Raw genomic sequence first — 16034 nt, 5'->3', positions numbered from 1 at the left:
TCATTAAGTCTGACCTCCAAACCAAGTCACTTCTCTTTGGTTTGGGGAATTTCCCCATCCTCCCCCATACCTTCTCTTTTCCTACTCCTGGTTGTTGGATTTTGGAGGTTGGTTGAACATTTGAGTGACCTGGCTGCTTTGTATTAATGTATTGAAAATGCCATTTTTTCCTTTTAAATTTTGTACATTTTTTAAAAGAAATAAGGATGATGAAGCATGACAGATTCGCAAGAAAAACAATTTGACAATGCTTATACCAAATACGTTGTCAAGATTTCCTTGTACTCCCTCTTTTAGAAAATAATTTTAATACCTCTCAATTAAATCTCATATTTAAGCAGCAGGGTGTTTTGGCAGAAGCCAACTACCACGCACTAATGAACTCTTCTAATTTGCTAAATTATTTTAAATGAATGACAGTACATTTAGCTTTTTAATGGCAGTACATTTAACTTCTGAACAACTTTGATCAAGTCCACTTTTTGTCAGACTGCCTGCTGTGCTAAACTCTTTATTCCCAAACCCCACTCAGTTATTTGGAAAAAACTGTTAATCGGAAACATTAGGTTATTTTCTCTCTTACAAGCACAAAAATCTACTGGAAAGTACTTAGCCAATTCATCGCTTTTATTTTACCTGCCCTCATTGCTGAAGTCTGGATAAATCTTCATATTTAACAACACTTCATGTAAAGACGACTGGAGAGCTTTGTTTTTTCAGTTGGAAGATCTTTATTTCGCAATGTGTTACCTTTCTAAAGAACACCTACGTTTTTCACCAATTATATAAGCTGTCACAGTTACAAAACTTGAGCTAAAACTTGGTTTGATTTTTCAGTTCCTGGTAGAATTCTATACATGCCTTGTGTAAAATCAAAACATGAGACAAATTATTCCTGCTTCCTTTTGTACTGTGAAGCCACATCATTTGTTGAGCCTGATAGAAAGAACTAATTTAACAGTATTCCTTTTCTCTTTTGGATCAGAGTACAACTGAGAAAATGAAGACTCCAACAGAGCTTTTCTTTTCAAAGGAAATAGGCATTTCTCTTCCCTCCGGCTACCTGATCTCCCGTAGGAATTTGACATCTAATGCCCAGGATGTGCCACGGGCATTTTGTTTCTTTGCAACACATTTTATTCATGCACCTTTTACTTGTAGACATCCATGTCCAAATTGTATGCTGTCATATATGCTATACAACCTCAACTTTTGCCTAGGAATCAGTCACCATCAATTTCAGGTTAGGAAATACTGAGAAGCAAGAGCCCAGCTTATGAGGTCTCTGTGAATACAATAACTAAAGAAAAGATTAGTATTATTTTAAATAGCAATTTTTTTTTTCTGAATCTCTTTTTCAGAAGATGTCTTCAGATATCTCTTTTAATTATATTTTACCACTCCTGCAGTATAAATTTCCATCAGAGATCTCTGTTGGTCATGAGCAGAGTTCTCCAAATTATCATAATATCTATTTGATGTAGTATATGATATTTACCATTTATTGCGTGCCTTTTCTCTAACAGGCATTTAGATATGCATGACAAATATTATGGGGAAAGAATTATGTTTAGCTGACTGCTGTTCTCACCAAGGAATACATAAAACTGAATCAAGACACTTAAAGATCCTTTGCATAAAATTGCCAAGAATCCCCATTTGTCTTTGCAAAAAAAACCCCCTAATGTTGATTTATCTAATGCTTTAAATTTTCTAAAATGTTTCAAACTTCACTGCTGATTATATTGAATGTATTGTATGTGATTATTTTATCTGTATCAGGAAAAGATATACGCTCATTTAACAATGATTTCAATACTGTTTGAAGATAGGAATGATTAGCATCTTACTGAGACAGACTGTCGTCTTTCATTGTTTCTAAGTATTATAGGGAAATAGGTTTATAACTGAATAAAGCATGATGACATGAAAAAAACCCTTCAGCTAATGTTCAGTGGAGGAGAGGCTATTTAGTCTAATTGTGTTTTTTTGTTTGGCATTGATACAAACTCTCCCAGTAGCTTGAGCTCTGAGCTTCCCACTGTATATTCACTGTGGCTAAAACCACACTTTCATAAGCACAATACGCGTGTGGAAATCACATTAGAAAGCCACACAGCATCAACAGTTGGCCTGAGTGAATCTTCCTGTCTCTCCCGGTAAAATTTCTGCTCTTGTAGGACATCCCAACTGTTGACTGAGGTTACAGGATAAACGGAAGCTTTTGCAATAAAACTCAGCTTCTCAAAATCCTCCAGAAAACCCTCCAAAAAAGTGCCACCAATTTCTTGCATTTCTTTGGATTTTTATCCTCTAAAATAGTTAAATGCACTGTCCTTAAAACAAAAACAACTGAGCAGTCAAAAAGACAACCATGCGGTGATAAACCTAGCTTAAGCAGGAATGACTTCATTTTTACGAGTTGGAAAACCTGAAAGGTACATAAGGCCAGCCAGCTCCTACATCATGAAAGCCACCTCTGTATGACATTATAATTGCACCGGTTAAAGACAGAAGTTTTATAATCCCTGCTGGGAGTGTTCAGGTCTGGACTGAGTCTCGCTTTTAGCCTTTGAACAACATCACTGCGAAAAAAGCATGCTGAGCTTTAACCTCTTACCCTGCCTACAGCCAGCTCCTGGTAGCTGGACCAGCACATGCTGTTGTATCTGCATATGGTCTTTTTGCCTTCTCTGGACTCGCTCCCTCTAGGTATATGAACCTGTTGCTCGGAAACCCCCAGGACCTCCTTCCGGGGGTAGTGAAGACCATATGGTAAGACATACGGTCCCTGTGAGGCCTCCTTATGTCCTGGTTGTGCAAGTTGCTGGAGCGCGAGACTGAAGGCCAAGTGTCGTAGACATCTCTGTGTCACAGCAACACCATCCTGTCAAGTGTTGCTCTGCGTATGAGAGGAAACATGGAAAACAAACCAAAACCCAAACTCCCTCCTGTCATCTGCCTTAAGAAAGGGAAGCCATTTAAAAATTTTACATTCCATGGAGATGAAATATTGGAAGTCTTTTGTTTTAAAGCTTCAAACTAGAGTTTTCCTGAGGAGTGGAAGGAGAGAGCAATTCAGTTTCCCTGGAAGCTGGCAGGAGAAGGGACCACCTTGACCATAGAAGACCCCAACCCTGATATGTTCCACTGAACCTGTGTGAAGACAGCAGTTTAATTTAGAAAACTAGACAGTACAGCTATGGTGGAGGATAAGAAGAGTGACTGCCAAAAGAAGAGGGACTCAAAAGAGTTTCCAAAGAGATTTGTCATATAGCATGCACAGGGCTCCTCTTATTCCTGCCATTCGTGTTTCAGCATTCATATATTTATTTTAAACTGTTATGTTTGAAACAATCCTGAAGAACCTTCCTTGATGGTCTTGTTCCCAGTGGGTCGTCTTCTGTGTTTCCCCCAGCTGCCACTGCTGGGCTGCCCTGTGTGGGAGATGCTGGCTCTCCACTACCTGTCCCACCACCCACAAAAGGGGAGGAGCGAGAGGCAAAATTAGCACCTAGCAGTAAAGGGAATTTTCTTGTCCTGTGCTTGTTTAACCCCTCATGCATGCCAGACTGTAATTTGACCCCTAAGTAGAGTGATTGAATTGGTTGGTTTGTTTTAAATGAGCTGCTAGGAGTCATGGGGAACCATACGTATTGATTCGGTATGTTAAATCTTAGACATTATACAGATACAAATTCTGGATGAGTTAACTTCAATAGCGGTTAAAATAATGAATGGATTTTTTTTGTGATCTGGAGTTGTAGTCCACTGCTTCAGTTCTATGGAGCTGTTACGTTATTTTTTTTTTTTTAAAATCAGGTTTTCCTTCTCAATATGTCCCTAAAGGAAAGTTGTTCTGAAAGTGCTGAGTTTATTCAAGGTTGCCAGCATTTCAGCTTGACAGTTTCAGTGGGGCGTATAAATCTCTAAACAGCAAAGGAGTAAATGGGAATCTTGCATTAGCTTAGTTTTTGGATTGGCGCAGTTTCCTTTTTCTAAAAGTTTGCAGATGAAAAGGAATTTTAAAAAGCTTTAAAAATACCTGCTGGTTTGGTTACACTGTTGTTTCTTGGTTAAAATCAAATGCGTAGGAACCTGCTTTCCCCTCTCTGACAATGCACTACACTTCTTGGAAAGAATCCCATGCAGAAAGACTGTTAGTCATAAAATTTATGTTCTCTAAACTCTGGACATTATTCATAAGGTTTTTTTCATTGTTAGCCTAATTCTAAACAGTTTGGCTGCAGTGCTTTATTGCCTAAGCTACAAGTGAAAATTCTAAGTACGTGCCTATTTTTTAACTTTTTTTTTTTTACATTTTGTGCAGTAATACACAGCTCTAAACTTTAATTTAGTGTAGGAATATTCTTTCAGTGTTTGCAGTAGAAATTTGACTTGAGAAAAATCTACAAATATAATAAAAAAAATCAACCATAAACAACGGAGGTGTTAGTTCTTAATGTTTCCTACGCAGTGGGAGATGATAGGTAACGCTTCGTGTATCATAAATCATCTCTCTACAGCTGTGTTTTTTATTTCTTACATAGGTGAAGATGTCAAACCATTTACTCCTGAGAAAGCCAAGGAACTTGTGATGTCTCTACAGCAACCTGCAGTCTTCTGTAACATGGCTGGTGACTGGCCAGCCCTACACTGGAACACGAAATACCTTTCTGTGGTGTTGGATGGGAAGACGATCCAGTTTAGGCTAGGTCTGAAGACCGTGGATTTAGGTGAGACTGAGGTGGACTGGTGTTACATGTCTCAACTCTCTATTCTAAGGTTCTGCAGTCCTCTGCCTCTCCATTATCACTGTTCACTCCCCAGTGTATTACTTTTCACCTCAGGCTTTGCTTTTAGGGCATTGGGTTTGGCCAACAGTGGAACTCTCCTTTCTCTTTCTTGTGTGTTTATTCATGGTAGGAAGTCTAGTGAGTAGCACTAACATAAGAGAATCAAGCATCTCCATTTTCTTTCCATGCTTTGTAGTACGTGTGGTTGGTCCTGGTCTTTTACATGATTCAGATGTTCATGTGAGCTGAGCTTCCATATTCACAAACCTGAGTGCATTAAAAAATTAGCCAATTAACTGGTCTATCTTGTTTTTTTTTCAAATCTGGATAAGGGTGGTAATTCTCACCTTCTTCTCAGAGGTTTTATAAGACTGGTTATTTTCAATACGTTAAAGTCCTATGATGGAAGATGTTATAGAAGTATAAAGCATTAAGAAAATCACTTGATACCAGTACAATAATTTCACCTCTAACCCTCCAGATTCACTCAGACGTCTAGGAACACACTATTGGAGAAAGTCAATTTTTGCACTTGATTTTAAATACTACGTTTTGGTCTGTAGCCCCACAATACTAGTCATAGTCTATCCATGGACAGAGTTTCATACCAGGGAGGAAAGACACAGGAAAGGTGCTCTGTGGCGGCAATCTGCTAGACACTTTAGAGGTTATGCATGGCTTTATTCGTGCTCTGTACATCCTTTGCCCTCCCAGCCACATACCAAAATACATTTTGCTGTGCACTTTCTCCTGTTTGCCTAAAGTATCTTGGCTACATTCCATCTTTTTTTTCCCTAGGCCAGACAAACCCAGTTTTTAAAGAATGTTCACTGTAAGTCATGGGTTTTTAGATCCCACCCAACTGTTCTCTCTGTACTCTTCTAACCTTCTTCAGTTGGAGCGCCTCTTTCTTGCAATGTAGGGTCTGCACAGAGACTCCAGATGAGGGTCTGCTAGTTCCTATGGAAGTGGTAGTATTACATCACATTATCTTACTTAACAACACTGCGAAATTTGCTTTCTTCACAGCATCATGACCGTATTATTTCATGTTAAATTTTTGCAAGAGAAGTGATGAAACAGAAGGAAGTGTTAGAGGGAAAATGCTTGGCATTTTAGGATTTCAGAGCATTTTGCCAGCATGGATTAATGATTCCTATGCCTGGGAAAACAGATGTTATTTACTTTCTACAGATGGGATAACTGAGGTGTAGAATTAATACGTTGGTACACGTCTTCACAGCAATATCTCTATGGTTCGATGAGGTATCAGCCAGTTCTTGCACTACAAGTAAACAGCATCCTATTGCCAATAGGGAAGAAATTGCATAGATATGGCATTTTCCTTGATACCTTGTTACTATATCTCAGTTGTAATATGCATGGCTTACCAGGTAAAAGGATAGTTTTGTTCCTAGTCTCCTTAATTAGTAGGCACTTTTTGAAAGCCAAATGGGTATTCCAACTGGGAAAGCTTCTGATGGGATTGATGGAGTGTTATGTAGCTAAGTGATGGATTGATGCTACCAACTAAGTGGATAAGAGTCACCATTTAACAATAACTTGTAGTCACTAGGGATACAGAGTGGATTTAAATTGGAATTTGTATCTTGAAGTTTCATCTATCTGTATTTTGCTTTTTCCTAAAGGCATCAATCTCTAGGCAGCAATTGGTTTGTCTCCAGGAACTTCCATTATATGCTAATGTGAGCTAGAAATGTCTTCAAGAAGATGGGTAGAGCCTTCAGGGATTGTAACTGAATGAGACCTGTGATGCTATAAAAAATTTGCATTGTAAGGATATATTAGTGAAGCCATTAACCAAGCCATCTCAGAGTCTGAAATAATGTAATGCATTTCGTGTGCCACTGTCATTTGGAAGATGGTTGATCTCACTCTTTTGTGCTTAACGTTGTTTTTCAGTGAGGGCTTCTCTTTCTTATCATTGTTCACGCTGACTTTCCCAGATGAAACGGAGGCAGTGATGTGGTTAGAGAAAGCAACAGGAGAATACAACTAAAATTCTGTTGATCTCTCTGAATATCCCTCCCATGTTTACCATAGATTAATTGCCTTAAGACTAGTCAGGACCACTCCTGCCACTGAGTCAGAAACATGTACAAGAAAGAAACCGGTTTCCTGCTTGTAAGTATATTTTGGTGTCACTCTGAAAGAGCTGCTTTAGAGTTTCTGAGGTTATTTAAGCCACGAGAAGACCTCTTACTTTGACAGCTTTCTTTAGTTGCCACATCTGCAGCCTGGGTGAGGATTCCCAAACTGAAGATTCCTTAATATAAAAAAGTGAGAACTGCGAATGGGGCAACTTGGTGGGAATTGCTTGGATTTTATATTTGCTTTTCTTGCTAGTTTGGAACTTCCTGCGGCATATCGATATGGAAGGCACATTTGAAACATGGGAAACATGAGCGCTAGCAGTATTATTTGTATGTATTATTTGTGTGTATCATTTGTACCTAAGTTTGCGTGTTTGATAGTGTTCTGTCTGATTACACAAGTTAAACAGTATGTGTCCATACAAGGAAAAAAATACAGTCGGAGGATTAAGCAGTGACAGAGATAAGATACCTCCAGAGAGAGTACCAGCGTTCATTACAAGAGCAATGAAGATGCTATTAATCAGAAAATCCCTATCCATCTAGTTCCAGCTGCGCTAATGGGTTTATTTTTCTGAGGTGGGATAAAGGGTGGGGAGCAGCTACAGAAGTTGAGTTTCTGGCAGAGAAAATGTAGTGTTATAGCCCATCTCTCCAAAGGCTACCTGGAGCACACCAGCAATTACAAAGGAAGAAGAAAGCTTACACATAACTGCCTTCTGTACGCAGACATTCCTTATTTGACCATTTTCTCTGGTTGGGTAGTAAAACGAATAAAGAATGAGTTTACTATGAAGAAGCTGGAGAGAACAAGAGGTTGTCACGCTGATCGGTTATGAGGCACAAGATCTCTGGAGGAAATTTCACTTGGAGGTCCTGGATAGAGCTGATGCTGTCAGGTACGCAGTTGGATAGAAAAGGGCTGCAACATCTGCCCAAGAGGTTTTACCACTAAGGACGGGAAAAGAATTCAAGTCTCTGAGGTTTAATATAGAGAGGGACTGCAAAGGTGGCCATAGACGCAGTAGCTGAATAGGAGACTGAAAATATATTACAAATACCATAGGCTGACTAAATGTTGCATAAAGCTGAGATTTGAGGTAGTTATTGGAGTTGGATGTGGATGGTCAGTTTTTTGGTTTGTGAGTGTGCCTGTGCTTTTTTATAGCATTAAACGGTGATTCCTTGCTTGGATTATTCATTTAAATAATTTTATTTCCCCAGCAGCTGTGCAAAAGACATTTGGTTTTCTTTTAAGTTTAAAGAAATGGAGGAGGCATTTCACTTACATTCTTACTGAAGCTTTAGGGTATTTTGTAAGGATATTATTTTTTCTACATTTCCCTTAGCATACATTGCAAACACTGTCTTTCTGAGTAGAACAGAATTTGGCGTCTCTCAGGACCAGACGTTAACTGTTTCCTCCAAAAAGCACTTCTTCCCTCCCTCTGGTTTCAACTTCTGGCATTAGGTGGGATATCAAAAGACTGTCCTGCCTCCAGATACTGTGTCATCAGGCAGCACTGGTAGCTTGCTTTAGACTTATGTGGCTTAATCTACACGTTATCAGTTACAAAACACCTTCATCTCTTAGTCATTAAGCAAATCGGTTCATAATGTTCTTGCTTTCAGCTGCCCATTTCTAACACTTGCACCCCAGTTGCAGTCTACAAATGCATCTAAGCAATCTGTCTAGATTGCCCAAATACATTTTTATTACTATTTATTTTTCCATAAGCACCCACACCTTGGTACTGAACAAGTTATAAATTAAACCAAGAACCCTGCCCTGAGGAGACTGTATCCTAGAAGGTAGTTTTGCTTTTCATAGTTGGAATTTTTCAAATGAAGCTCAGAGTGAAATACACTGTGAGGTAGCAAGAGCATATTTCTTGCCTTTAAAACATTTGCTCCTGAGTTATCTTGGAAAATAGGCAGTGTCCTTAGCACTCTTTGTTCTCATCAAAATAATATTGAGCCACCTTCAGTAGGGCTTGAATCTTTTATCTAATTTTTCCATCAGACCATCTTTTAGTAAAATGATGTGCGTTGCATTAATGACTGGGTATCAGGAGGAAGCACTGGGCTGCAACATAGGCAGGGAATCAGATACAGGGGGTTTTGGTTGTTGCAGGTGATTTATATATCTTGTGTGCAGTTCTTAGGTAGGGAGCCCTCCTACTGCACAAACCCAGGTTACAGATTGCTGAATAGTGGGGCTTATCTGTCATTTTTAGTTAATGAATTTGATAGTGAGGGAAAGGAGAACCACTACCTAGGCTACTACAATGCAAAACGGCAAAACGATAGCGATAAAGGTTTGTAAAAGCTTTTTCTCCCGCCTAAAGGGAATAAGAACAAACGTATGAGACTCTATGGGAATTGCTGCGATAACAAAATGAGAGCAGTAAAGAGCGAAGAGCTGCTGCTGCACAACAGTGAAAGGATCCCATTTCTGAGCAGCCCTATGCAAGTTACACAAGGTTAAATTGCAGCTCTGTCATTGTCATTCATTCAGGCTGCAGTCATTTTTCCCAGTAGTAGTTATAGTAAAGTGAGGGATTTTTTTATTATCTTTTTTTTAACATTGGATAAGTCTCTTTGAAGACTGGCGCAATTAGCAGCTGTGGGAAATGAAGATCTCTGATTAACCAGAAGTAAAGTATGCTGTGGTGTGGGTTATCTTGTAGGCCTTCCAATTGACCTGACCTTGAGCTGAAAGGCTGCATCAGTCAGCCTGACCAGAGCATGGCGGGAGCAAAACACTGCTGGTAAATACTTTTAATGTCTGCCAAGGAACACTGCAATACACTTTTGTCATTCCCAAATGAAAAATAAGGACACACAGCACTTTAGATGGACCATTGGCACGCACGTAGCTCCATAATTTGCTTCTTACGCATTACTGTGCTGATTTGGTTATTGCTTTAGGTGGGAAAGGGACAGATGAACACGTCCATCTACATAAATCCATGGAGACAAAATAATGGGTACACAAGTACTGGTGTGCATGTTTGCAGCTCACGCTTAAGAAGGGAGATGAAGCAAAGGACAGGCTCTCAGTTGTTTTGGGAACTTGGGCACATTATTGAGTTACTGTGCTTAAGGGTGCCTTGCACATGAACAACAGTAACTATTGGTGCGCTTTTACCTCACAGCAAGTTCAAAGTAACAGCCATGCACTTAAATTTTAATGAAAAAGCAATAGTCTCAGACTTTAATTGTGAGCTGGGTGATTATTGACCAGAGTGAAACCACCTAGTCTCACTTCATGTCTCATCTCTCTCAGAGCTGAGAGAAACTACATATTATTTTTACTCTTTCTGTGCTCAGTATTCCTGTAATATTTCACTTTTCTTTTGTTGCTCTAGTTCCCCAGTTTGAAACCAAGTGTAGCTATGTGGAGGCTACACTTGCAGAGTTTTTGGCTTGGAGTTGTGGGCAGCCTCCTTGTCTCTCTGGACCATTCAGTCGTTACGAGTACTCCAAATATTGGGCTTATGCTGACTACAAATACATTGCCAGGATATTTGAAGACAAGCCAGAAATTTTCCAGGTAAATCATTAATGTTATCTCATTCTAGTTTAATCGTTGCAAATTATCTAATGTTGCTTCTGAAACCCCTGCTGCTATCCCCTCTCTGCTCCTTTGGCCATTTAGTTTAAAATTTTGAAGTAAAAGCTGTTGGCTCTCAGGCTGAGAACCAGTACCAAGGGGCAGCCGTCTAAAATTCCGGGTCTCCTTATGTGCTTAAAAACACCACCACGAGTGACGAAAACGACTACCAGATTGGCAGCACTCCCCTGCCCATTTAGCCCAGCATCATGCTGTGACTGGGCTGGCTCGGCGAGCACCGAGTGATGTGTGTGACCTCTGCAGCTGAGCACTTCGCCTGCACCTCTGCGGAGGGTATGGAAGTGAGGTGGGAATAGAGCATGGAGATGACAGGCAGCCAGCAAGCCTGGCATGTTGCAAACTCCAGGCCCTGCTGCTGTCCCACATCCACCTTGGGCCCGAATGATGCCCGAATTCACAGCTCCACTCAGGAGAGAGGATTTGATGGCATGGATTCACGCGTAGCAACAAGGCTGTAATATGGTTTCGCTCCGTGTTTTGCCTTGTGGCTCATTTTCTCAAGGAGCAATCCCTTCCCCTCATATATTTAGGTTAACTGCAAGGAGGAGAGATTCTGAGTCTGAGCGATTATTACACCTTGATTGCCTGTGAAGGCAGTAAAATACATGAAGTAACCTGTCCATGGAAGTACATAATCTATGGCAATTTCCAAATACAGGTATTAGGACACATAGATGGGGTATTTTCTTACACTTTCTTCATGTCTATCTGCTATTTCAATGTATTGGTTCATCTACGTTCTTGCTACTTCTCCTTCCAAATTGTAAGAGGGCAAAATTAAGGATGGGTGTACAAAAGGTGTATTTTTTCAAAAGATATAAAGAAAGAATAGTAAATGAAGCCTTATTCATTTCTAAACTTTCTATTGCAAAGATGGAATCATAATTCCCTGCAAACACTGTGTCACCGGGGTGACAGTGAATATGAACTGATAAGCCCCTTCAAATTAATTATTTCCTCAAAAAGCATTTCCCGTGCTCCTTATATGTATTTTATTCTTTTATACCAGTAAAATCAGTATTTTTCAATGCTCAGGCTTTTTTTCAGACTCTCTCCTTTGCCGTTGTTGGTGGGAAGGTAAGGTTTGGGCACAGAGACCATTTTACCTTCCTTTCTCCCCTCCCTTCCTTGGCACACTCAAACACAACCAGGATCACATAACTTGGGCTGCACGACTGATACCGGGTCGTGTTGTTTGAACACGACTATATCTACCATATACATCTAGATCTACCATATCTACGTGGACCTGCCTTGGTCTTCTTTCTTTCTGCCTCAACAGACAGCATTTTCCTGTGTTTTACGGCACAATAGCAGCTCAGAAGACCTGAACAGCCCACTGCTTCGTTTGGTCAATAGAAACACACTTGAAGGAAACAACTATCTTCCTGCCTCCTTCTTCCCCTTGCCCCCATTCAAGAACAAAATTGAGGCTCCAGGAATCGCATTTGTGTGCAGGTGTCACGCCACAATCTCGTCACCTGACCTATAACACGCAACAGATTGTACTGCAATTTTAGAATAGACACACGTAATGGTTATGCCGCAGATTTTTTTTTTTTTTTTTAAAGCAGAATCTGGGAAAGAAAAAAAATCGATGGTGTTATGCAAGCAAATATGGTGTATGTCATCTGCCAGTTTCACAGGCATGGGAGTGAAACGCATCCGTCAGTTCCAGACTCATATGGCTTTTGAAACACTGCTACACAATTTATACCAGCCGAAAGAGTTCTTTATAGAAATTATCTTCCATTCTTGTGTGAATTTGATGATAACCCCTTTTTTCTTTTTAGATTTTATTTAGATTTACGTAAGGTGACTTGAAGGGGAAAAGAAGGCCAACTGCACTGTTATTTATAGTGATTAATAGGGCCATTTAGAAGTTGTTTGAAATTTAGATTGCACTGTTTATCATTTACAGTTGTGTGGGCTAAGGTAATGATTCCATTATTGTAATCTATGGGCAGTATCTAGCATCTTACATTTTTTGTTCAGTTGATATTTCATTACAGAATTTGAGATATAAATCAGAAGCAAGATATATGCGTGAAGTTTAAATAGAAATGAGACCTTTTAAAGTGACATACGGGTACAGATTAACTTCATTATAAGAAGCAAATGAAATAAATATAATTCACAAGTAATGTGCCATCTGTTATGGTTGGAACACCTTTTACTGCATTTCGTCTTGCTGTGGCTTTTTATTGTAGAAAAGGAACCCACTGTGACAAGATTTCAGTAATCCTACCAGTTCCTTTTCAGTTCGTTGGTTAAAAACTATTTTACCCATAATCGCTTCAACTATTTACTACAGCTGCAGCGTTTTCAAAAAGTTCTTTTAAATCCAATATTGATTATGTGTGCTTTCTTTCCACTTAAATTGTAACAAAATACAAAAACTATTTAGGTGTGAGATTAAAGTGTAGAGATGGTGTTACGTTTAACTTTATCACTGAGATAGTTGTATTGGATTTTAAATTTTATGGCTGCTGAAATCTATAGGAGCAACTTTTTGATTTTTTGCTGCCTTTGACAAATGTTTATATTAAACTTCTGCATTTTTTTCAAATGGTATCTTTAAAATCAATAACGCTGCAATTCAAAATCTTTAGCAACACCTAATTTTTGGGAAGGCTATCGCTCATTCTGAGGGTTTCCTGATAGAGAGTCATGGTGAAGTCATCCTTATAATCGTGTCTAGCTGTAGTTTTCCTCATCTTACACCTGTCTGCAGGCAGCTAGCTTACATACTGAAATTAGGAGGCTAGACACCTATTTGCTCTTTATAGATAGTAGAAAGAGAGAGGTTTTTCCAAGGGGTGATTGAGAGTGCTTTGACAAGAGCAGGAGCCAAGCTTAAATGAGGTTCCTGAAGTTAGGTGATGCGAATGACCCAAAGTGCTTTACTGAAACGGAACAAATACCGTTATCTTCCTTTTCAAGATGGGTAAAATAAAGCTCAGAGATGAAGTGATTTGCCCAAGACCATCAGGAAGCCAGGAACTGAATCTCGGTTTCCTAAGGCTCAGTCCGGGGCTCCAGCCAAAAGGCACCAGTATCTCTGGCCAGTATACTTCAAACGCTTTCCAATAAACAAATGATCAGGCCCTGGCAGGTGGCAGGGTCAGCTATAGAAAGATGGGAAAGCTTTATCCAGGCTCTGCAGAGCCATCCTGCAAAACTCTTGAGCTATCTGAAAAATACGTCACTGTCCCTTGTTCCAGCTGTCGTCCCCAAGGGATTGCTGGCAGGAGAATCAATGGACTAGAAAGCTCCAGGATCACGTTCATAACAGATGCACGCCTGTTCTGCCCTTTCCTGCCGTGTAATTGAATTGTTTGAAGTTCACTGTCTCTGCAGTTGCAAAGGCAGGAGAATAATGTGTCCATTATAATAAGGTAATAAGGAATTTAGAAAAAACAGTATACCACGGAGGTGAAATCATACCAAAGGGGTGAATTCTGTATTTCCAGAATACACGGAGAGCCCTGAGACAGGAGCAAAGAGAGAGCAAACATGGTACATGGATTATCAAATTGGTTTGAAAAAGGGAATGGGGATTTTTCCTTCCTTCCAGTCTTCTTTTTTTTAAATGCCATATATACCAGAATTTTTCCAAAAGCAATCCTGTACTTGGGTGGATGGTTAAAACTGGAGAAAGGGGGGGAAAAAGAGCGTTTGAAGAGAAGGAAAAGAAGCCACATGTGGCCACGAGCGCTTGGGCAGTCCTTCTGTAAAGCAAACGGGTAACTTGAGTAATATGAAAGACTGGGATGAGAACTGGAGACAGAGATCTGGGAGGCTGTGTAGTTGAACAGAAAAAGAAGAAAGTCAGCAGAAGAAACATGCCTAGAGAGGAGAGTTTTGGAGGAAGGAGCACAGGCCACGCATGCAGGAACCCCACCAAGGAGTAGGAGCCACAGTGGATAAGGAGTGACTGAGCGGTGGAGGGAGAAGACAAGAGACTGGGGGAACTGAAGGCAGGATGTGAATCAGTTCAACAGCTTACCTGACTAATCTTTTCATTGCTGTAGGATATAAGGTGGTCTGACTTTGGTTTTCCTGGAAGAAGTGGGAAAGAGAGCACGCTGTGGATTGGTTCTGAAGGAGCAAACACCCCCTGCCACTTGGACTCCTACGGCTGCAACTTAGTGTTGCAAGTACAAGGAAGGTAACAAGTGCATATACATACGACAAATACAGGGGAAAGTTATCCTGTGCTATAAAGTTAGTTTTGGACTCTGCATATTGAGTCTAGGTCCAGATTATTTTAGTTTTCTGATCTTTCAATGACTGAAAAGCATCAGGAGTGTTGTATAGGAAACAACAGAACCTCAGGCAGGTTGGAGTCTGACTGGGTCATGGAGGTAACACAATTTTATTTTCTTCTGTTTGAGGAAGATTGTTTCTGATCTGTGTGTTATGTGGTCCTGTAATAAACGTTTTGATCTTCCTAGTAGTTATGAATTCAGGAATTTGCAATTAGGAACTAAAGAGTTAAAAATAAAAAGCCCAGAAACAAAACAGAAGTAAACTACTTTAGACTTTTACAATATTCGCTGTGCAGGAACCTCTAATAGCCTGCTAGAATTAATTTAAAAGAGGAACATCAGAATGGGAGCAGCCAGCTGTGAGCAAAGTTGAAAGGGACACTTGAGGGTCCAAACTAATTTTGGAGCATGTGGCTTTGTTGCTGTATCTTTCTGCCTGTTTGCACGCTGTCTTTTTTTGTTTTTTCCCCATTCTTTTTTTTCTCCTTTCCTTGTATATTGGCCTCAGGGGTTTTTTTGTTTTCTATTATTGCTAAAGTAATGCTAGAGTAACGAAACAAGTTGCGTGTATTTTTTAGGTTTGCTAGTATAGAGTGGTAGGAATAATTTGCCGGTGGGATTTTAGCGTGACTAATTACTCTGATGTTTTATACCACAGTAAAATCACGATGGTCTTGTGACTGGAAATCAGGCATGCTGGCTTCTATGCTGGGCAGTGCCGCAGGTTGACTGGCTTTAAGGCCTGAGGCAAATGAACTTGTCATCATCTTACCTGTAAGAAGGGTAACTCTGTCTAGCTCTCAGGCAGATTTTCATTCGTGTTTATAAACAGCTTTGAGATCCTTGGGTGAATGTGCAGCAGGACACTTAAAGCCCCCCCCAGCACTGCGCTTTGCTCCCGCCAGTCCCATAGACTTCACATGGCATCAGTAAGCATTATACATTGAAGTCCAGACACTTAAGTGTAGTTAGGAGCCAGAAATCTCATTGAAAACCATGAGACTTACATGCCTAAATATCTTCTAAGGATCCGCCTAAATATCTTCTAAGGATCCGCCTAAATATCTTCTAAGGATACACCTAAATACCGCCAGAGCCAATACCCGTCCTGCCCCTTTGATCTCTGCCTTCAGGTGTTGAGCTCGAGCCAGAGCTCCCGCATCACGTAGCAGTTTTGCCTGCCTTCCCAAGATACACCCTCCCCCTCTGGTAGAAC

General features: G+C 40.1%; 1 protein-coding gene across 2 annotated transcripts in view; it reads left to right on the top strand.

Moving 5' to 3' along the window:
• The window catches only part of HSPBAP1 (HSPB1 associated protein 1), a 38682-nt gene that overhangs the window by 8271 nt on the left and 14377 nt on the right, over positions 1-16034 (top strand). For both annotated transcript variants that reach the window (XM_074593718.1, XM_074593717.1), the window contains exons 2-4: positions 4551-4736; positions 10282-10466; positions 14582-14718. In XM_074593718.1, the coding sequence (XP_074449819.1) occupies positions 4551-4736; positions 10282-10466; positions 14582-14718 (508 nt within the window). The remainder of the gene's footprint in view (positions 1-4550; positions 4737-10281; positions 10467-14581; positions 14719-16034) is intronic.

The sequence above is a fragment of the Larus michahellis genome, chromosome 7 (genome assembly GCF_964199755.1).
Source record: "Larus michahellis chromosome 7, bLarMic1.1, whole genome shotgun sequence".
In the NCBI taxonomy this organism is placed as follows: domain Eukaryota; kingdom Metazoa; phylum Chordata; class Aves; order Charadriiformes; family Laridae; genus Larus; species Larus michahellis.
This window is presented reverse-complemented; position numbering and strand designations above follow the sequence as displayed.